At 37.4% G+C, this 23,285-nt stretch overlaps 3 protein-coding genes and 1 long non-coding RNA gene across 5 annotated transcripts; 1 reads left to right on the top strand and 3 right to left on the bottom strand.

Moving 5' to 3' along the window:
• Positions 1-949: 949 nt before the first annotated feature.
• Positions 950-3,915, bottom strand: LOC112013275 (calmodulin-binding transcription activator 2). Of its 2 annotated transcripts, XM_065773721.1 has the most exons (5): positions 3,825-3,895; positions 3,069-3,700; positions 2,146-2,722; positions 1,678-1,998; positions 950-1,167 (listed from the first exon to the last, which is right to left on the bottom strand). In XM_065773721.1, the coding sequence occupies exons 2-5, from the start codon at positions 3,620-3,622 to the stop codon at positions 1,066-1,068; spliced, it is 1,554 nt and encodes a 517-aa protein (XP_065629793.1). In that variant the 5' UTR covers positions 3,623-3,700; positions 3,825-3,895; the 3' UTR covers positions 950-1,065. The 2 variants fall into 2 exon arrangements, with proteins under 2 accessions (XP_065629793.1, XP_065629792.1); XM_065773720.1 differs by having other exon boundaries at positions 3,069-3,915.
• A 1,696-nt stretch (positions 3,916-5,611) lies between these two features.
• On the top strand, positions 5,612-7,310 carry LOC112031553 (uncharacterized). Its single transcript, XR_002884973.2, has 2 exons — positions 5,612-6,090; positions 6,880-7,310. It is a non-coding gene; the product is annotated as an uncharacterized LOC112031553 (long non-coding RNA).
• Positions 7,311-12,667: 5,357 nt separating this feature from the next.
• On the bottom strand, positions 12,668-13,438 carry LOC112022729 (uncharacterized). Its single transcript, XM_024055358.1, has one exon. It carries the CDS (start codon positions 13,436-13,438, stop codon positions 12,668-12,670), a length of 771 nt encoding a protein of 256 aa, XP_023911126.1.
• Positions 13,439-14,032: 594 nt separating this feature from the next.
• Positions 14,033-14,758, bottom strand: LOC112022731 (uncharacterized). The gene has a single exon (XM_024055359.1). It carries the CDS (start codon positions 14,756-14,758, stop codon positions 14,033-14,035), a length of 726 nt encoding a protein of 241 aa, XP_023911127.1.
• Between the last annotated feature and the right edge of the window lie 8,527 nt (positions 14,759-23,285).

Below are 23,285 nucleotides of genomic sequence, written 5' to 3'. Positions count from 1 at the left end.
AGTTTGGGTTCAATTAGAGTATGAGGATTTGGGTGGGCAAATGAGTTTGAGTTTACTTTGCCACCCCTAGTTATAATAATTTGCTTGCTCCAGCACTTGAAACAAATTTAGCATAAAAGCGAACCGAAAAGAGTCTCATTTAAACCGGTTTTGCTACAAGCCTTGATTATTTCTAATCAATTTTATAATGTTTTGACACACTTAACAAGGCACTGCAATAAGATGAATCATTTTGGAGTTTCAGAATTGGTCGCTAATTATTAAATGGCGGCAGGAAATTCCTTACAGAAACGTTAATGAGATGTCGGATTTACAGTGTGAAGTCTTTCCGCATTTCTGTAGATCAGAACCAAAAAACATTATTAGTTAGTTTAATAAAAGAGAATGCAATTCAGTTGCAATTTTTTAGATTTATTGAAAAATTATTTAATAGATATGACGCATGATCCAAAAGGACAGACGTTTAAATTTAAACTGTCAGTGACAAAATGGAGGCCAAATGTTCGAACTTTTTTTTTTTTTTTTCATTTTTTCTTTTTTCTTTAAACCGACCAAGGAAAAATGGAAACATAGCTACCAATAAGGTGCTATGGACTACTATGGAGGCCTGTCAATCCATCCTTGACAAAATTCGGACTAGATAGGATGGCGGAGAACTCACACAACTGAGAGGACGCATCCAAACGACCTTGAATCAATCTTTCTTCTTTTCTCTTTTCCCTCTTCTCTTTCTCTCTCTATTTTATTTTTTATTATTTGATGCGGCAAGTTATTGATTTTCACATTAATCCACCACCATTGGCACTACCTTCTAAAGGTTGTGTTTTTATTAAACCAAAAATCGCTATTAGAATGCTATTAATATTATACATTTTTTCTTTCCTCTTTATTCCTTTTTGTTATACAAGAATTTTAGCAAGAATTTACAAGAGACCAGAATGAACAAATATTTATACAAGAATTTGTTTTATTTATACAAGAATTTTAGCTAACCCAATTTATAAATACCATTCCCACTGCCACTAATAACAAATATTTTACAAGATAAGAGAATGAACCAGAGGTTCAGGATGAAGGCATGTTAGTGTCTACATCCAAGAATGCTTCAATCAGGTCATTATAATCAGCCATTTCATCTGAACTGCTTGGAACCCCATCACCCACAACCTGCAAAATCAACAGCAGTGAGATAGAAAGACTTCGACTATAAAACCAATCAAATGAAGAATATTACAATATACCAACAAACTCCATTCTATTTTAGTGATCCATTGAAGATGAAATCCCAAGTGGACAGCATGCTGCATGCCTACTGCTATAGGGTAACAAGTGATATTACATTCCCAGGATTAATGGCGTATAGTCAACACAAGCATTGATTTACAATTACTTAAAATATTTTGAGACTCCTAGGTTATTTTATCCCGCTTAGAGTTCAACCTAGTCTATCCATCCTTGGTTGTGTCATTCGCTTAAAAACTAATCTAACCAAAAAAATGTTAACAGGAACCATTGCGAAGCTCACTATGCTAAAATGATTTGATTCAGAGCTATTTCAGTTAAAAGGAAAACAGATTATGTTCCTAAAGGAAACACAATGGAATATTATTATTACATGAAAAATTGAGAAGAAAAAATGGAGAGAGAGAGGAGAATATCAAAATTGTAATAACGTACCATGGATCCCTGAATATTAGTCAGAACGTTCAGCAGCCTATGATATTGATCTCTTGCCTCTCTAGACTGAGCCATGGACTTCACCGTAGCATGCGCTTTTTGCAGCCTCTCTTCTGTTTGCTTTCGGCCTTCTTTCAGGAAGTCATAGTCATCCTCTGAAGATTTATCTTGCATTTTGTGGCCCTCAGCAAGTGCTTCTGCTTTAAACCCACGCAAGCCACCACCTTTTCGTTTCCAACGCAAAATTACCTTTTCTACAATTCCTACCAACCAGATAATTTTTATATAGTTCTTCCTGACCTGGTGTTGTCTTGCTTGTGCCTTTCATTATTAAAGCTAAATAATTAGTATTCATGAACTTGGCACAACTGAGGAAAAAAAATGCTAGTAAAACAAATACAAGAATAAATTATAAGAGTAAATAGGAGCCTCAAAATCAAGCAAGCAAAAGAAATAGTGACAATGCACCTGAATTTCAACCATTCTCTGCTTGATTATCAAAAATTCTCTTCTACCCTTCCAGCTGCGGAACTTACTTTGTATCCGGATTGCAGCAGCAGCATGCACAGGTAGATCATGTTTTCCTGATTTGTTTGTCCTAAGAGCAAGAAGTGAAAGAGCTTGTGCATCGGACATTCCAAATTTACCATCACCACACTCTTTTAACTGCTTTTTTTGAAAGGACTTCACCCTGGAATCTTCATGAATACGAGCAAAAGCTTGGCTGGCATTACAGACAGCAGCTAATGAATCCTTCAATGAATATGGTAAATCCCTATCACTGACTGGAGTTGCACTTCGTTCTGAAACTGTTTCTACTGCTTTTGCTCCAGAAATCCCTGCAGCATTGCCTTCCCCAGTTTCCAGCGTAAGAGATGAAAGGTGGCTGTTCAGATGAGATTTTGCAAGATAACCAGCAATTCCTTTGTGTCCATTGGCAGAAGCTAGGTCAGCAGCTGTTCTGCCTGAAGGATATTTGGAACATGGATCAACCAATGCAGCAGGATCCGCACCAAGAGAGACAAGGAAAGCAACTGTGCGCTCTCTGATAAAGCATGTTCAAACAAGAAGTCAACAGAAAGGTAAAGAGAAGGAAAAGGAATATCACTTTCTTTTCAGGTGTATCCTTGTCAATTAAACCATTTTTAAACCTATATTGAGTTTATAAGGATTTCAATTTCCCTCTCATGTACATAGAAGGCTTTCATGGCATACATAGTTCTCTGCAATATATTCATTATATGAAATAGGTGTTTTTCCCTTTTCTTCTCATATGAGATTCAGCCTGAATGCGGTGTCCTCTAAACCGGAAGGCAGATCAAAGATTAGAACAGAAGTATCCAAGGCAAAGTTTACTACAAAGAAGCAAGCAAGAAATCATAAGTGCTCACCTGCCACAAAATGCTGCCCAATGAAGTGCAGTCCATCCATTCACATCACGGAAATTGACACTGACACCTGCAATAATAGTTGGTTCTAGGGCCCAATCATAGCCAAGAGAAGCTGCTAAATGTAGCACACCTTGGCCACCCTCATCTAATACAGAAGGGCCTTTTCCATCTTCTGCTTCTTTCTGAAGGAGCCATACATGCAACTTCTCTTTCAGTAGCTTTTTAAGGAGCTTTTTCTGTACTTTTTTAGAAGAGAAATCGTTCTCAGAAGCAAGCTCTAATATTTGATGCCATTCTTTTTTTTGATTAATAATAACATTTAGCATTTGATCCCTTTCTTCATCTTCCCATTCTAACAATGAACTGATTTTACTCCTTACTTCGGATTTCTTGCTCACACTAATGAAATCAGCACTTGGAGGGCAGACAGAGGTCAGAGACAATAGTTTTTCAAATCGCAAAAGAAAAATACCACTCGTTTTGCCACTATAATTATCTGTAGTATCTGCATATTTATTATGTTTGAATAGGCATTCAACTTCATCACTCATCATCCATTGGTTTAAAATGGCAAAATCTATCTTTCCCTCTAGGGCCGTTTTGCATCCATGATCTGCATCTGAAAGCTGTACCTGAAGGTTATTTTGCATAGGATGAATTTCTTGATTATCAGTCTGTAGAAGGCAAGACTCCTGAAAGTTGAATTGTTCATCCAAATTAACATCTTGTTCATGAAACAAAGAAGTGGCACCATACTCTGATTCTGGATGCACATTCTGATTTAAGGGCCAATTGCCTTCAGAAGTCTGTTTACAAGGAAAATTAAAACCTCAACACAAATAGTTGAACTTGGACAAGAAAACAGTTTATGGCCCTATGAACTCTTAAACCAACATATAAATAATTATGTACTCTGCTAGTTAATTAAAAGGTAATTACTATGTTACAACAAAAAATTTAGGCATTTAAGCCACCAGCCAGAAACTCAGTCAGTTAACTACATCAATATTAACTACTAGCAGTTACACTATTGTCCCAATGTTTTATATATATATATATAGTGAGAGAGAAATATAGTAAAGACTTCAAAGTGATGTAGGATAAATTGGGGGAATCGTCTACTTGGGAGGAATTGTGAATTTTTGGTTTAGAACCTTTGGAATGAAGAATTAGAGTTCAAGAATGACTATGGTTTTTGTAAGGAATATAAAAGAATTGATTTAGGGTTGCACAGAGATAAGAAGAAACAGAATTCGAGTCTGCACATAATCTGTGAACAGTATCATGAACAGTACATATATACTGTTGTGTGAACGGTACCCATGAGTAACAGTACATATATACTGTTGTGTGAACGGTACCCATGAGTGGTACTAATATCGACAGAATATTAAAGAGAAAGGAAAGAGATATAAGAAAAGAAGAAAAATAACAATAAGGCCAACACCGTGCAATACTTTATAGATCAATTTTACTTATATTGACCCTAAATCTAACTTTTCCTAATAGAACTAGAACCCCTACTTTAACAAATAAATCAAACCCTGATTGAATTGAACCAAAGACCAGTTATAAAGATCTATAAACTAAATAAGACTTACTTATTAATAAAAAACACTCAAGGCCCACAGCAATGGCCCATACCTAATAATTATAGAATTACTAGAATTCCTAGACCCTAGGAAAACCTAATAAATTACTAACAACCTAATTAACTACCATGGGCACTTCTTGGAATTTACCTTAACCTTATGTTGTGAAAATACACGCAAAACAACAAAAAAGCAAGCACAAAACACACAAACTCCATGGGATGCCAACCAAGCCTACCTCCATGGGCAATGCCAACCAAAATTCACTATTAATAATAGGAATTATAATCACACAAACTCTCACAAAAAACCCTCAACAATAAACTAACCCAAAATCACAATACATCCAAAGGTAAGGTGCTCTGACACTAACTCACTAGGCAAAGCTAGCCTCTACCTCTCTCACAAGACAAACCTTTGCGCCTAACTACCTACACAATAAAGCTACTCTACCACTTCTTTTATAAGGGAGGGGCACACCTCCTAGCTAATTCTCTTTTAAAATGTGGGACTACCTTTTTAATAGAGCAAGTCACCTCCTTATTATTCCTCTAACCAAAGTGGGATTTCAAAACACTCCTATCATGGGCTGGACTCAACACCTTAGATTTCCAAACAATATATTGTTTCTCTCATCATGGTTCTGCTACCATCAATAACATAGATTTTCACCTAATCAACCTCAACATGCTTAACTTAACTAACATGGTAAGTATTACAAATAAATGACTCAATTTTGTGATAGATAATGTACAGGTGCCAAATCTAAATATGCATCATCATCTATACTTTGATAAAATAACTATGCACAAATCTCATAAGCATAGATTCTAAAAGTGCACCAACAAAATCTAAGAAAGGATGCAACTTTCCATCTCTAATGAGGCATCAACATTTTTTTGGGGGGCCCGGGGAGGGCAGAAGATGGGTGTCACGCGGATTGATGGGTTGTCCTTATTAGGTGTCACTGTTTTATGCGTTGGATTAAATAAACGGTTGCGATTGAAACTAGGGTATTGCACGCACGCCGTGCAATATGTGAATCCTCCCCTATATAAAATCAGCTCCTCGTTTCTAGCTCCCACTATCAAAGGTGACAATTTCCTTGCTTCCCAGGAAACCTAGAAAATCTCTCATCCATCCAAGAAAGCAAGAACGTATACCCAGCCATGAAGCTGCAGCCCCAGCCACACATCGTGAGAATCCTCAATCAACAGCCACGGCCACCGCCAAACAACAGTTCAGCCATACCTTGGTGGAATACCACTGCCGGCTCCTTTTTGATTTATTGCATTTTAATGGCACTCTCCCTCCCAATCGCTGTTGCAATAGTATATTTAATAATTTTAATTATTAATATACGCCAGCCTAAGATGATCTGCACATGCACTCGTCATTAGCGAGATCGAGCCTTGAGCAGTGTGTTCTTGGTAATATTATTTTCTCCATTATTTATTTTTTTTTCTTTTACTTGTTTGTGCTTGTATAATACTACATGGATTTTTCTTGTTTTTGATAATTGTGGATTATATTGAGCTTAGAATTATTACCAATGCTTTGTTATGTTTGATAACCTACTGATAGTTCTGCACGGTTTTTTTTTTAATTAAAAAAAATCAAATCAAATCAAACCGCTGTCGAGAAGAATAAATTATGGGCGAGAAACTTGGTTCTTAGAGGGCTAACTGTTTTTTTTTTTAACTCTTTCTTAATTCTCTTAAGCACAATTATTTTTTCCAACACCAGATTTAGCTAACCTAAATTTATTTTTTTTACCTACTCAACCTAATAAGTTAACCTAATAATAACTTATTACAAGGTTACTAGTTTATTTGATTTGTCTCAAAAAAAAAGGAAAAGAAAAAAAAGTAACAGGTCATCGTAACATGCAAAATTGTCTAAACTTTAACTATGAAAAACTAATTCAAACTTATGAAACAAAAAAAAAAAAAAATTTATGTTAAATTGAATTGATATAATTTTGGATGAACTTATTTTCATCTTTCAATAGAATTTACAGATTATTGTTTAAACCTCTTTTTCAATGTAAAGAGTTACAGATAGATGGGAATAGACTTTTAACACTAAGAGGATAGTGATAAGAACCAAAACACAGTTTGAGAAATACGGAAAACTCTTTCCTTGTATGATATATTCTCCTATAAATCTTTTATTCCTTGGATTACAAGCTGACTTATCTTCTAAAATTTTCCTATCAGGTCCAGAAGTACATTGAATGGAATTAGATGCATTCCATATGGTCATGTTCAATCTCTGGATACGCTACCACAACTAGAATTACTAGAAGAACTTCCAACTTATTGATACGCTACCACATCAATATCAAGTAGAAAAACTAGTTAAAATTTACTTATGTAGGATTGAACATGGGGATAATTTTAATTGTTTTTTTTTTTTTTTAAGTTTTATGTGATTTCCATAACCCTAGGTTTAGGGTTATTATTTCCTTGAATTTTAGGAATATGCTTTTCTAGCCAAATTAGGATATCAATTCGGATCTCTTCTAGAATATTTTTACTTGAAAAATAAGTATTTTTTGGAGACTTTAAATATGCCTACAATATGCAAAATGAAAATTGAGGTTCAGAATTTCATGAATAATAATATTTTTATAGTGGTTATTTCTTTTTCTAATGGATTAGATTCACAGGAATCCTATGTAAGAATTTTGTTAGTTCATTATTTGCTTTCTTTTTCTTTTTTCTAAATTTGTGCTGATTTAAATACTCTGAATATATGCATAAAATGTTACAAAAGATACTTTTTCTTTTTTAGATCTTACTCGTTTGTTTTTCACTTTTGAACTATTCCCTACCATAATTACTTTTGATCAATTCATTCGATTTTGGCGTTGCATTTGATAAAAATATTTACTTGAATAGTGATCCATTGGCAAATTCGAGAATTATTATCTAGCTATAATTTTTTACCAAAGAAAAATTATCTAGTTGTAATATATATATATATATATAAAGTTGGATTATAATAATTTGCCCTCATATCAAATACAAAGTTGGATTGTAAAAGTAAAACGAAAGAAAATACAGAATACAACGTGTTAATGATATATAATGAGCTTCACAGCCACACAAGAATCTTCTATTTAATACAAAACAAAATAATGGTTAACAATATAGATGAACATTGATAATAAATGTTATCCCAAACACAAGTTATCGGCCAAAATAGCTAACTATTTTTTTTTTCTCAAACTATCTAGTTAGTAGTTTCAGTTTTGAAACTATATTATTTAGTAGCACCTCGAGTCTTAGAGGCTCGATGTTGGCACATAAAAATCGAGTTTCTAACACTCGAGGTCCAACCCAATAAAACATAAACCAGAACAGAGAAGGGGGATAAGCCAGAGAAACAAAAAAAAAAAAAAAAAAAACCAGAATGAGAAGAACGCAGAAAAAAAAAAAAAAAAAAACGGAGAAGATCCAGATCGGATCACTACCCAGGCCGCGCGACCCAGGCGCGGCGCGCGAGCCCAGGCGGCGCGAGGCCTGGGCGTCGCGCGGCCTGGGTCGCGCGCGGCCTGGGCGTCGCGCGACCCAGGCCGCGCGACGCCCAGGCAGCGCGCCGCCCAGACCGCGCGCCAGCCGCGGCCGCGCCTGGCTGGTGAGGTGAGCTCCTTCTCTCCCTCTGAGCTCTTTCCCTTCCTCTGATCTGAGTTTGGATTGAGATGCATGGATTTGAAATTTTTGAAATTTGTTTTTGGTATTTTCGCTGGTTACAGACTTAGAATTTATAAATTTTTTTTTTTATTGGACCTCGAGTGTTAGAAACTCGATTTTTATGCCAACATCGAGCCTCTAAGACTCGAGGTGCTACTAAATAATATAGTTTCAAAACTGAAACTACTAACTAGATAGTTTGAGAAAAAAAAATAGTTAGCTATTTTGGCCCATAGCGTTGTCTCTTGTTGGCTGCAACTTTCATTATCCGTAACTGTTTGCTTTTGAAAATTGGTGTTAAGCGTGTTTTTTTTTCCCCGACTGAAAGTGTGAAAACTGGAAGTTTTAAAAGGGAAACAACAGAGAAACTTCATCAAAATGCCCACTTCACCATCCCAACGTCATATTAAAATACAAACTACTATCTTCACGGATTCTACCAACCAACCCCACTCATATAGCGTTTTCAGTGTCAGAATCTTTGAAATAAATAACCCATAATAATGCATTTGTTTTTTTTCATTTCGAAAGACTTGTATATTATGCCGTAGCTTTAAGACACAATGTTTTTTGCTTTTTTTTTTTTTATTCATAAAGATTTATTTGGAAACAACTTATTTAATTAGAATTAAAATTTAAAAAAAAATTAGTTTTAAAATAAACTAAATAATATAATAAAATTTATAAATAATATAAAAAAATACAGTAAAATTTATAAATAATAGTTGAAATAAGATAAAATTGCAAACTATGTCAAAGTTGACTCCATAGTATGCACCTTCAGTCTTCACTTCACCTAGCTAGCTTCAATTCATCAATTGTGGTGTTAATGGAATCCGAATCTTTTTGTCTTCTCACGCGGAATTGCGAATGTCCATGCATGAATAATAATATTTACTAGTTTTGATTTCTTTTTAAAATGAATAAATATTGATTTAAGTTTTTGGTTTTTTAGCCATGAAGTAAGTGGACGACTTGACTCCATAGCACTTTCCCTTCACCTAGCTACTTTAGCTTCAATGCTTTTACACCACTTTTCTTGACGTATTTGTGGTGTTAATAGAACACAAGAAAACTAAACATGCTCTTGATTCTTTTCTTTCTCTTTTTTAGAATCAACACATGTACATGTTCTTGATTTTGAAAACACAAGAAAATTATTATTATTATTTTAAAAAAATATTCATAGAAACAAATTTTGGACAAAGAAACAAAAATAGTTATCTAACATGTCCTAAGGTTTTTCTCTTTCAAAATTTCAAAACTTGATTAAAATTATTTTTAGAAATATTCTACACGAGGCTAAACGTGGTTACATGTACAACTTAATCAAGAATTATATGTAAATCATATATAATAAAAGCAAATTTAATACATTGAGTGAGTGATTTATATGTGAATAATATTTTATTTTATAAAATACAAAAAATTAGACTAGAATAACTAATCATATGTGGGTAACCAGTAATCATTATAGTAATTAATACATAGAGTGAATTAGTTGCGGTTTAGATAGCTGAAACGTAGCGCGTTTTGCATTTGTGTTTCCTCTTTTTTTTTTTTTTTTTTTTTTTTAAGCCGTGATTGTTGACTTTTCTCGTGAATAGTGTATGCACAAAGAACAACTCACACACCTCCAGAGGCATCACATCCAAAACTTTTTCAACTAGGTGCAAAAAGGAGACCTGCTGCGACGAAAACTTCTGCAAACCCACCAAGCTACCAGCCCACACATCTTGGGCAACACCACACTCCCAAAGGGCGTGGGCACAGTCTTCAGGAGCCAGGGAACACAAATTACACCTAGCCTCGTCAAGAACCCTGCGATGCACCAAATTCTGACGTGTAGGCAAAGCATTTAGGCAGGCTCTCCACCCGAACACCTTAACTTTGTTTGGGATCATCAGCCTCCATAGTTTTTTCCAGATCCTTTGGCTTATTGACCCAGCAGAAGGTTCAGCCCAATTCTCACCCCGAAATAACAGCCTTGCAACATGGTACCCGCTCTTTACCGAATAGCTCCCCTGTTTTGTATGAAGCCAAAACAATTCATCCAGCGATAGCCGAAAGCTGAAGGGAGTGTTTAAAATTGCAGTTGCATCAGCACTACTGAAAAGTTGGAAAATAAGCTGGCGGTTCCAATCATTTACCTCAAAGTCAATTAATTCGGAAACCCGCATTTCCCAAGCAGAAGGAGAGAGGGGCATCAGGACCTTCTTCGAAGGATGGTGAGGGAGCCAATTGTCTCTACAGACCCGAATACAATTCCCAATCCCCACACGCCAGCAAGTCCCAGAGACCAAGATGAGCTTTGCAGCCATTAAGCTTTTCCAAATGTAAGAGCTGTTTGGGCAGTCACCAGCTTCCAGAAAGTTGCACCTTGGGAAGTAATGGGCTTTAAGGCAACGGTGAAGGAGAGAATCAGGTTCACATAGTAATTTCCATCCTTGCTTGGCTAGCATTGCCAAATTAAAGGTCCTTAAGCTACAGAAACCCAAACCTCCCTCATCTTTAGGCAAACAGAGCTTTTCCCAACTCAACCAATGGATCTTACGCTCATTAGCTATATGACCCCACCAGAATTTGGCACACAAAGAGTTTAGCTCATTGCACAGTTTTAGAGGAATAAGGAACACACTCATTGTGTAGGTTGGAATTGCTTGGGCCACCGCTTTAATCAACACCTCCTTACCCGCTTTAGACAACATCCTACCTTTCCACCCTTGTAATTTCTTCCAAACTCGATCCTTAAGGTAGGTAAAGGTCTGATATTTTGCCCTCCCAATAAGAGTGGGAAGGCCCAGGTAAGATTCGAAACGCTCCACCCCTTGCACACCGAGAAGAACCTTGATCACCTCTCGTTGAATTCGGGGGGTATTGCTACTGAAGAAAACGGAGGATTTTGCTAAGCTAATGCACTGCCCAGATGCTTCCTCATAAAGCTTTAAAATATCATTTATCACCTCAACCTCATTATGTGTAGCACGGCAGAAAATTAGTGAGTCATCCACAAAAAGTAAATGGGAGATAGGGGGTGCTCTTCTGCAAATAGCGAGACCATGGATCTGCCCCTCGTCCTCTGCTTGTTGTAAAAGAGAGTGAAGCCTTCTGCACATAAAAGAAACAGATAAGGAGAGAGAGGGTCCCCTTGTCGAAGTCCCCTACTAGGAAAAACATGACCATGAGGTTTTCCATTAATAAGGATAGAGAAAGATTTAGTGGTAATACAACCCATAATAAGCTTAATCCAAGCCTCCGGAAAGCCTAGTTTTGTCAAGATTCCACGTAAAAAGTCCCACTCCACCCTATCATATGCCTTACTAACATCCAACTTCATCATCATCCCTCCCTTACTCCCCTTTTTTTTACAGTGCATAGCATGTAAAACCTCATAGGCAACAAGAATATTATCTGTAATAAGACGCCCCAGAACAAAAGCACTTTGTGTGGGAGAAATAACATGTGGAAGGATTTGTTTTAAATGGTTAGCTAACACCTTAGCAATGATTTTATAAATAACATTACATAGACTAATAGGTCTATAGTCAGTCATCTTTTCCGGTGTCTTTACTTTTGGAATTAAAACAATATAGGTAAAGTTTATGTTACTTACCATTTGTCCTGAATTGGGGAAGGAAAGGACAGCCGCCACAACACTGTCACCCACAATATGCCAATATTTCTGGAAGAAAAGTGCATTCAACCCATCAGGGCCAGGCGCCTTCGTAGGGCCCATTTGAAAGAGAGCAACTCTAACTTCCTCAGCCTCATAGTCTCTAGTTAGAAGGTCACTCATTTCGGCTGTCACTTTGTGAGGCACATGTGCTAGACACTCATCCATCTTGTTGCATGCACTTGAGGAGAAAATAGAGTCAAAATAGTTAGTAGCAATGCCAGCCACATCTTCAAAATCCTCACACCAACGCCCTTGATTGTCCAAAAGCCCCTAAATACCATTACGCCTCCTCCTCTGAGATGCCTTAGCGTGGAAAAATTTGGTGTTCTTGTCCCCGTGTTTCATCCATGAAATCCGCGCCCATTGGTGCCAATAGATTTCTTGTTTACGAAGTAAATCATCCAAGGATTTACTAAGCTCAACAAAAGCATTTCGGGTTTGTTCCGTAGGAGGAGCATAATTTAGAGCATCAAGCTGTTTCTGTAGGCGTTTTATTTCTTCTTTATTTGGGTGTGTTTTGTTTGCACCCCACGCATGTAAGTCCCTCCCACACTCTGAAATCTTCTGCCCAACCACTTCCAAAGCCGACCCAGCTCCAGTACTGTTTCTCCAAGACTCATTTATCACATTTTCTCACTCGTCCCATAACAGCCATGATTCCTCAAATTTGAACCCCCGTGGGCCCCTTTCGTGCCTTTGGTTATCAACCAAAATGTTGAGCAAGATAGGTAAGTGATCCGACGCATGAGTGGGAAGATGGGTGACCGTGCTCTTTGGAAAAATTAAACGCCAAGCTTCGTTGGCGACTGCGCGATCAAGTCTTTCCTTTGTATTGGCTTCCTCCAACCGTCTATTATTCCATGTATAAGGGTATCCCCGATACCCCAAGTTAACAAACTGGCTTTGCTCTAGAACCTCCCTGAAGGCATCAATTTGTTGTGAATCCAAAGCCCGTAAACTAAGCTTCTCCGATGAGCTCAGTATAGTGTTGAAGTCTCCAATGCAAAGCCAAGCACCCTCAACAAAGGACCTTATATGATTAAGCAAAACCCATGACTTGGCCTTTTGGCTCGCCTCAGGCCAACCATAAAACCCGGTCAAAAACCACTCCCTGCCATTCAACTCCACCACCTTGGCCAGAATGTGATGATCTGAGAAGTTGATAACATTGAGGTTGACATCTTCCTTCCATAACATGGCCAACCCGCCACCCCAATTTGGTTTCTTTACAACAAACTTGTTTGGAAGCTTAGTGTCCTTGCAAATCTGAGCAAACCCATCATCAAACAATTTTGTTTCCATCAGGAAACAAATTTTGGGCGCTTGTGCCTCTACGATGTCGCAAAGGCCCCGAACTGTCCAAGGGTTCCCAAGCCTTTGGCAGTTCCAACTTAAAAGCTTCATTGGTCCCAGTAGAGGTGACCACCCACCCCTGCCGATCCACATTTGATGTCCAGACCATCACACAAAGTTTGTTTTTCACGCTTCGAAGATCGAACTTCAATGTCACACAAGTTTAGTTCTTCCTCTCGCCATGTACTACTACGTTTGCCGAGTTCAACAGATAGAGGATAAGTTAGCCCACCATCCACACGTTTCATCTTGGTCCATGTCCCACTGGGCCTATCCGCTTGCTTTAACTCCTTAGAATGTCCCGGCCCACTTTTGGAAATGGCCAGCATTGGCCCATTTGTTTCCAAGCGTGTAGTGTCAGCCACCTCGTGATTCACAGGATTTGGTGGGTGGACTTCCTGAACATCTTGGACTTCCATATTGGTAGAAGTGACATCCGGATTTTTTGGGATATTTGCCAGTGAACCATTCTTGACTGATTGGCTTTCGTGTGGGTTTTCTTGACTAACTTCAGCCTCCGTTACATCCCCTTTTTCCAGTGGGGCAACTGCATTTTTCATCATTCCATCCCCTCTTGCCATTGGACCAGCATTAGTATTGCTCGCATATGACATCGGATCTCTCCGCCGTGGCGAAGAACGTTGTCTATTTGAAGTTGCACGCAACCAGTCTCCATATTGATAGTTGATGTCCTCCCCTAACTTCTTGGCCTCGTAGAAGGTCGTGTCCCAATAATCCACAGTAGTGACAGAACATTGGAAGACGCTCATACTTAAAGGTGGCCCAGGTTCGCTCCCCTCTTGTACCAACAAGAAAGCCCCCCCTATGTAATGGTTTCGCGATTGGAATAGCCACACGAACACACAAGAAGAGGCTCCGATCATCCCTTTGCTTTCTGGACTCCACCTCTTCCACCTGTCCCAGGTGACCCCCAATTTCAGCCACCACCTTCAGTGATAACATTTCAAAAAGGGCCCCCCAGATCTGAACCCATAGTGACGCATGTTCAAAGGACACGTTCCCAGCACACATACCTCTTTGCCATTTACGCAGCATGAGGAGTTGATTGTCGAATGACCAAGGGCCATCACTTAACACCCTTTCTATCACACACTCAGTTTGAAACTTGAACTGGAAAAGGTTTTCACCGACCTCTACGATCTGAAGATCCTTCTCTAAGCCCCATGCTCTTCTGATAGTATTCTTTGCAGCCTGTTTATTGTAAGATTTACAGGTAAGGAATTTCCCAATTAGGCTAAAAATGCAGCTTTCAATATCATCAGCTCGCCCCTTATCAGATATAACGATATCCTCCTCCTCTACTGTCGTCAGCCGCATCTTATTTAGGTTACTAATCACTTCCTCGACCATTTTTGCCCACGCACTAGAGCTGATAGAGTGGGAAAAATGCCCAGACAAGACCCAGATAAAAGAAAGGAAACAGAAGAAAAGAAAAGAGAAATGGAGGCGGAGAAAAATGTGTTTAGGTTGAGGGAGAAAAGTTATGAGAAAAGACAAAACCCCTAGGGGAAAGAGAGCCTCGTACAAGCCGAGGAGAGAGAGCTCCTACCAACGAGGAGAGACACCAAGAGGCAGAGTTAATCGTTTCATTTCTTGCACATATTGTTTCAACATGGTTGATTCTTCAAAATATGTCTATCAAATATCAGCAGCAAGTGGGGAGGCCAATCTGCATGACTGGGAAGGCCAAATTATAAGGAAATAAGCAGAAAAGAAGTTAACCACTCTAAAAAGGCAAAGTCCATAAAATAATAAAGCCTAAATTTCAACTTGATTGAAACCAAACTAAAGACATTAGAAAAAATCAATGTCACTTGGAAACTAATATTACCCGTCCTACCAAATATCAGTAGTGAGTGGAGAACTAAGCAAGCAAATTTAACATCCATACTCCAAAACCCAGAACAGGGGTCACAATCATTAACAATCTTTGCTTAGATATATTAAACCAAAAAATATTAAAATATATATATGATCTTCACGGCCGCGGTCGTCATGTTGCTGATCTTCTTCTTCTTCTTCGTTCGCTTCGCCCAGACCAACTTTTTCCTTTCATTTTGTTTAATCTGCATTTTTTTTTTCTTTTTTCTTTTTTTCGTGTGCCAAGTTTGACCCTTCAAGGCCTTTACGTGAGTTTTGAGCTATCCAAACTCGTCTACTACTATTATCATTATTATTTCTACATAAAATCGAAACTCCAGATAGGAAATCCAAAAAAAAAAAAAAGATAAATACATCATTTTTTAGCTTACATTTATAATATCTTTAACAATATATTAAAATAAATGCTTAACAATATATAAAAATGTTAAATAAAGATATATTTAATAATTAACTAATACACGTATCCCCACAGTACCTGTATCCTAATTTTTTAAGAATTGCCATATCACCGTACCATACCCGTATCGGTGCTTCTTAGGGGAACTTGCAAACACCTACTTCTTGATTGCTTTGGAGCATGGTTTTCAGTCTCGTTGGGCTTCATTGGGTTTTTTTTTTTTTTTTTTCTTTGATAGGTAATTGACGTTTTATTGATTAGAAAAGTACAGTGTGTTTACGATAGTAAACCCACCGCACTTGAAACAATTGGGCTTCATTGGGTTATACCATGTAGTCTAGTGGGCTGTTAATGAGTTGGCTGGCAGATTTGGTAGATGCAGCAATATAGAGATTTGGAACACAGTCCCTCACTGTCTCATGTGGTGTATTTGGAGAGAGAGAAATGCTAGAAGTTTTGAAGGATTTGAAAATTGTCTTAGACCTAAAACTTTGATTCCCCATATGTTTACTTGAGTGGGTAAATGCTTCAAGTCAATTGTCCTTTGCAAGTTAACTTGAGATGCTTGAGAATGGTAATTTTAGAGCTTAATGTTGGGGTACCTTTTGTATACATCCCATGTATATGGGTTATGCCTCTTACCTAAGTTTCTTTTTTCTTTTGATAATTTTTTTTACTTATCAAAAGAGGAAAGAATCCATGGGCCTGTGCCTAAGAAGAAGAAGAAAAATTTGACAAAACCCTAATAAAAAGAAAATCCTCTAATTATCCTTTTTTTTTTTTTCTTAATTCTACATCTTCCATTCATCTTATATTTAATCATCCCAAACTTCTTGTAATCCCCTCCTCAACTCTCCTGTCAACGACACATGTTCCTTTTAAGTTATAAGAGATAAAAGCCAACTCAAAAGTTCTACCATGATTTCCTATCAAAACACGACTCTTATTTGCAAGATGGTCCATGAAGATTGCCAATGGCAGTAAATGTAACTGATATAGAACAAAGATGCAATATAAGATAGATAAAACAGTGATAAGGAATGCAAAGTGAAATGACAAGAAATAAATGGCACAAATTTTGACAAGAGAACAGCAATCAAGATGTAGGTGGGGATAGAAGTTGACAGGTAGTTGGAGATGATGGAAGAGGAGAGTTGGTATAGGAAGAAAGAAACTATACATTGTAGGTTTTATATGCCAAAAGCAACTAAAATATGCATTGTAGCAATTTATTTACACAATCATAAAATAAATAAATAAAACTCAGCAGAAAGGAATTTCCAAATACTCCCTTAAAATTTAATCAGTCCTATCTCAAAAATGAAACCTCGTAATCTATAGATATATGCATACTCCAGCCTAGAGAACCAAATTGAATTTTCCACATAACATTACCATGATATGAACACAACAAGAGAAATGCAGCCGCCCGGGGGGGGGGGGGGGGTTGTATAGGGAACCCTACAGAAATGAGAACTTACCATTTTGCTGAACTTTTCTATGGTGGTCAGTGGAATTGTGCCAAGTGCAATGATATTCCTTGTTCCCTCTCTCTTAGAAAAGAAAAGGAAGAATATTAGAAAAAAGTGGAGGCAATGACGCACAACATACAAAATATATAAACATACACATGTCTATTTGTACATAAATACATACACCCATCTACATGGGCACACTCACAATTGCATAAATACATCCATACACATACACAACACACATTCATACATATGGAGATGCTTATATAGATACGTTTGTGGAGTATATTCGATTCTAATAGATGTAATATCTATTTTAAGCTTCTGCAGACCACATGCGCTGATAATAGTATTGAGCTAAAGCAAATGGAGCATAGGGGATCAAGTCATACAAACATGCAATAACAGCAGTTCTAATTATCAACAAGTTCTTTTTTTTTTTTTTTATTGGTCAGTTTACACATGCACTCCGTGGGTCTTGAACCCATAATCTCACCCTACACCTAGCTCTTACAAAGAGGAGAAGGTGCCAATTGAGCTAGAGCTCATTAGGCTAATTATCAACAACTTGTAAGGGAATTAATGTCATTATCATTTATATTAAATATAATAGGAGGGGAACCATAAATCTCTCTTGGGTTACCATACCAATTTTCTTCTCCTCTTCTTATTCTTCTTCTTTTTGCTTCTAATTATAAGCATTCATTATACACTACAACTTGCTACTAGAAATGATTAATTGATTACATCAGGGACCAATATTATATGAAATTGACTGCTGACGGAATCCAATGTCGCTTTATGTTCCATGCAATTCTTTTCTTTGTTTTAGTGTTTAAAATTGCAACTTATGAAAAGTATTTAATTCAAGTAGATAGAAAATCATTGAAGTCCTATGCATAAAACATCTTATCAACTGCACAACCCCCCCCCCCCCCCAAGCCAAAAAAAAAAAAAAAACCTGGAAGAAACAATTGTAAATTTTGGTGCTACTTTAGGAAGCACGGACACTTCATTTAGGGTGTCATACTGGCTATTTCATGCTATAATTTTTTAGAAATTTTTTGTGTTGTTGTGTCGTACCCGTATCCGTGTCAATGTCCATGCTCACTAGGTGCTGCTACAATGGTACCTAAGGTGTTTGGTCTTAAATTATATTATTCTCTCATGTCTTAAGTTCAACCTCCAACCCCACCCAAATTATTTTGTAATAATGGGCCGCCCAGTGGGAACCCATGGGTAGAAAAATCAACACATAGCCTGCCTCACCGCGCTACCCATGGACCTCAACAGTACCAGGCTTGGCCACCCATTAGCCTGGCGGGTTGGCGGGTTACTGGACCAGCCCGTGGGAATTGGGATATTTGATGACCCTTAGGCCTTAGGTACCTTCGTCATTCTATCGTGTGTTTGTTATGAGGCACACCATAGTATAAAGATGGACAAGTACCAGAACTTAGCTTTGGAATGCAATGCACATTGAGGCTAGCAATATAGTCATATCAAGAAAAGAAAAGAAAAAATTAACATGCAAAAAATATTTAACTCATACTTACTAGAAAAATTAGACAAAAATTGGTTACTATCAAGGTACCCGCCTCATCTGTATTAACAAGAACAACACCGTATCCCTGAAAGCAAAGTCCATATATCGAATGTATCTTAGCCACACATTTAGATAGCAAAAAACCAGAAAAATGAGTAGATCAAAAATTGAGCCACTATTACTTGTATATTAAGTACTGCAAAAACACTTATCGTCAATCTAACCACAGCTAGAAAGGTAAAAAAAAGACATCGTTAATCCCTTGTCCACTATTTATTGATTAAATTCAAAGCACAACCATCACAACTTCCAATTTTTTTTTTTTTTAATAAGTATCTAAAACAAATTACAATCAAATCAACATGAGAAACTAATAGAATGCCAGAAATCAAATTCTTGTGTCCACTGACAATCCAATCCAATTTTGATTACAATGAGTAGCTACAATCTAATTTTGCACAGTTTTCTCAATTAATGCACTAATTGGACATGACATTAACATTTGACACATATTTAATCTAAAGCAATCCAGAATTGCAATGAAAATGTAACTAGGTTTTTCAAAAAACATACTAATTGAGATTCTAAAATTATAGATATAACAAGCAATCGAAGCATAAACTTGACGCACCTCGACTATGACTTGTTCGACTTCGAGCAGGAAATCGAATTTCACATGCGAAACATACTGTGAATCAGGCTGTGAAAAGAAAAAAAAATGCATTGGAAGAAAAAGAGAATTCGATCAAGAACAAAAGCCCAAAATATAGAGAATTAGAGAGATGAGAGAGACTGAGAGAGAAGAAACCCTAGAATTGGATGGGAATTGGGAAAGGACCTCGATTTTGGTCCATTCGAAGGCATCCCAGCTAGAAGTGGATTTCTTTTACTTGTTTGTGCACACTTTTGTTGTATAATCCTACATGGATTTTTCTTGTCTTTGATAATTGTGGATTATATTGAGCTTAGAATTATTACATAGATATAGGTTAATGATTGTTTGACAATAAATTACTCATATTACAACCCAGTGCTCTGTTATGTTTGATGAAATTTTCGCAAGTGTTGAAGTACAAAACACAAACACAGCATAAATCTAACCCACAAATTCAAGCATTAATCTAACAACTCAGCATAAATCCAACCAATCCACCCACAACAACCACCTAAAATCCAGATTAAAAAAATAAAAACCCCAAAACCCATCAGATCAGAGAGAGAAAGAATCCGAGGAGAGAGAGCTCACCTCACCTGGGTCGCGCTGCTTGGGTCGTGCGACTTGGGTCGTGTTGCCTGGGTCGCGCGGCCTGGGTTGCGCTGCCTGGGTCGCGCGGCCTGGGTCGCGTTGCCTAGGTCGCGCTGCCTTGGTCATGCGGCCTGGATCGCGCGATTTGGGTCTAGCGCGATGGTGCGGTGGTGGCGTGGTCTGGCTATAACCAGACCACACCACCACCGCACAACCCAATGCTCTGTTATGTTTGATAACCTACTGATAGTTCTGCACTTCTGCTACAATGGTTTTTTTTAATTAAAAAAAAAAATCAAATCAAATCAAACTACTCATCGGGAAGAATGAATTATGGGCGAGAAACTTGGTTCTTAGAGGGCTGACTATTTTTTTTAAACTCTTTCTTAATTCTCTTAAGCACAATTATTTTTTCCAACACCAGATTTAGCTAACCTAATTTTTTTTTTTTTTACCTACTCAGCCTAATAATAACTTATTACAAGGTTACTAGTTTATTTGATTTGTCTCAAAAAAAAAAAAGAAAAATGTAACAGGTCAATTGCACTATCGTAACATGCAAAATTGTCCAAACTTTAACTATGAAAAACTAATTCAAACTTATGAAACAAAAAAAAAAATATATGTTAAATTGAATTGATATAATTTTGGATGAACTTATTTTCATCTTTCAATAGAATTTACAGTTTATTGTTTAAACCTCTTTTTCAATGTAGAGTTACAGTAAATAAACTAAATGGATGGGAATAGACTTTCAACACTAGGAGGATAGTGATAAGAACCAAAACACAGTTTGAGAAAGTCAAATACGGAAAACCCTTTCCTTGTATGATATATTCTCCTATGAATCTTTTATTCCTTGGATTATAGGCTCACTTATCTTCTAAAATTTTCCTTATTTGTTAACTTGTCTTCTAAAATATTCCTTATTTTTCAATCAGGTCCAAAAGTACGTTGAATGGAATTAGATACATTCCATAACTCTAGATCAGGATATTATGTATTTTGATAGTTCGCTTATGAACTTATATTTGCTTTTGTTTTATGACACTATGGGTCTGTATTATGAGAGGCGTAGTCCTTTGAATTTTGTTATTGTTGATTCAGTTCGTTAACGCTATCCGAATTCACCAAAAAGAAGAAAGAAGGTAATACTAGTAATCCTTTTTTAATGTAATTGAGAGAAGAAGAAAGTGTGGATAAGGCTCATAGGGTAAGAACTTGTAATCATAAATATCAATGAACTATGATCAAGCTAATTGACCTCCCATCTTTCCCAAGAAGAAAGGAACCTCAATACTTCAGAACATGAAAGTGATATAGTGTCAAGAAGCATTGTTTTGTCACACCATGAATTTTGACCATATATTGGCTATAATTATGTATAACTTTAAACACATATATAGTATATATCTAAGTATCTTATGATATTGGAAAGAGACAGCTTGTATGAACAAAAGCCTGCCTAAATAACACGCTTATTCAATGTAGTTCTATGCTCTGTTAGTCAATCTGCTTCTTGTTGACTAGGTAACATACAAGGCTAGCTTGTAGCAAGTAAAAATTTGAATCTGACATTGCATAAAATACTCTTCATTTGCAATGGGGGATAAAAAACTCACCATCAGTAATTACATCAATACAGACAGCCACTTAAAAAGGAAACATGCCTGACCTTGAGAGGTCTTACCTAAGGAAGACACCATTTATATGTACTTTCACAATATTACTATAAAAGAGTATTTCTAGTAAATACACCTTTCAGACTTAACCAATAACAAACTATGCTTTATGGTAAATAGAGGAGCCCATTTTTTGGCTGCTAGGAATTCTCACCAAAGGAAAGGAATGTTTGGAGGCTCAAACAATACCTTAACTAGCTAAGAATACCTTTTGGTATTAAACTATGTATGGAGTAGGGTAGGCTTTCTCTCCTGTACCAAGCAAATGATCAAGTGTTTTTTTCAGTACACCTGAGAAGCCTCATATGGACTAGCCAGTTAGTTCCATCTTTGCCAATGTAACTCTGGAAGCCAACCAGTTGCAAGGGACTCTAAATTCAGTTGTTAATTGCCACGAGCTGGAAATGATGCTACTTATCCATATCCAAATATTCATCAAATTTTCTACTGCTAGCACACTCCATTAGAGCTTTTGCATTGATTTCTCTACCGCATCTCCACACGTAATTCAGACCAACAAGAAGCTCAGTGATTAATGCTTCTGTCTTCTCTTAATTTGCAAAGTAAAGGGTTTGTACCAGAAGAACGTTGGTCCTCGAAACCAAGTTCTGCTGCTCAAAACTCCTCTCAGATTGCCATCTTATCATGTTATGAGCAAGTGGCGCCAACCATTCTAATATCCCGACATCACATTGCTCCACTCTCCTGCAAGAACTGTACCACAAACTGATGAAGTCAAATTCTTGGAGATTGGCTTCAGCTTTGCTCTAATGGCTGCTCTCACACTTATGGGTAACAAATTGTACAGGTCATCTCTATGGCTAGACTAAATGGGATTCAGAAAGCCATGTCGATAAGGCCATCCCCATCTCTCCTAGAGCTGGAAAAGAGCCTGCTAAAGAACCTTGATACAATCCTAGAGCAGGAACATGAGATTTGGGTGCTGAAATCCAGAGTGAATTGGATGGTTTAGGGGGATAGGAACACTTCTTTTTATCATATCTCTACTCTGGTTTGAAGGAAGAGGAATTTTATAGAAGCAATAAAAGACCAGCATGGGAATTGGGTGTACGAAGAAAGGGAAGTCATGAATATCATTAGAGGGGGTTTTGAGAGGCTTTTTAACACCTCTAAGAAAGTTCTCAGTGGATCCCAGAGACTCCTTCTCAGTGGCAAGCCACTATTTCAGACTCAGACAGCCATTATCTTAACCTTCCTATTTCAGAGGATAAAGTAAAAGGGGCCCTTTGGTCTATGAAGGCCTTTAAAGCCCCGGGCCCTGATGGGCTTCATACTGGCTTTTTCCAACGTTTTTGGCATACTGTGGGAAATTCCTTGACTGAAGAAGTGAGGAAATGTTTTGTTCAAAAGAGTATTCCGGAGTATTTGAATCGTACCCTGTTAGTTTGGATCCCAAAAATCCAAGGACCGGAAACTCTTGGTAATTATCACCCAATCAGCCTCTATAACACAGTATACAAGGTCATCACAAAAATTATTGTCAACCAGATCAGACCTGTTCTGGGCAGTATTATATCTCCTGTACAGACCGCGTTCGTCCCGGGTAGAAGGGGAACGGATAATGCAATCATTGTGCAAGAGCTAGTCCACACCATTGGCAAGGCCAAGGGTAAAGAGGGGTATATG

This window comes from Quercus suber, unplaced genomic scaffold (assembly GCF_002906115.3).
Source record: "Quercus suber isolate HL8 unplaced genomic scaffold, Cork oak 2.0 scaffold_79, whole genome shotgun sequence".
NCBI lineage: Eukaryota > Viridiplantae > Streptophyta > Magnoliopsida > Fagales > Fagaceae > Quercus > Quercus suber.
The sequence above is the reverse complement of the archived record's forward strand: the minus strand, read 5'-3'. Positions and strand labels throughout refer to the sequence as shown.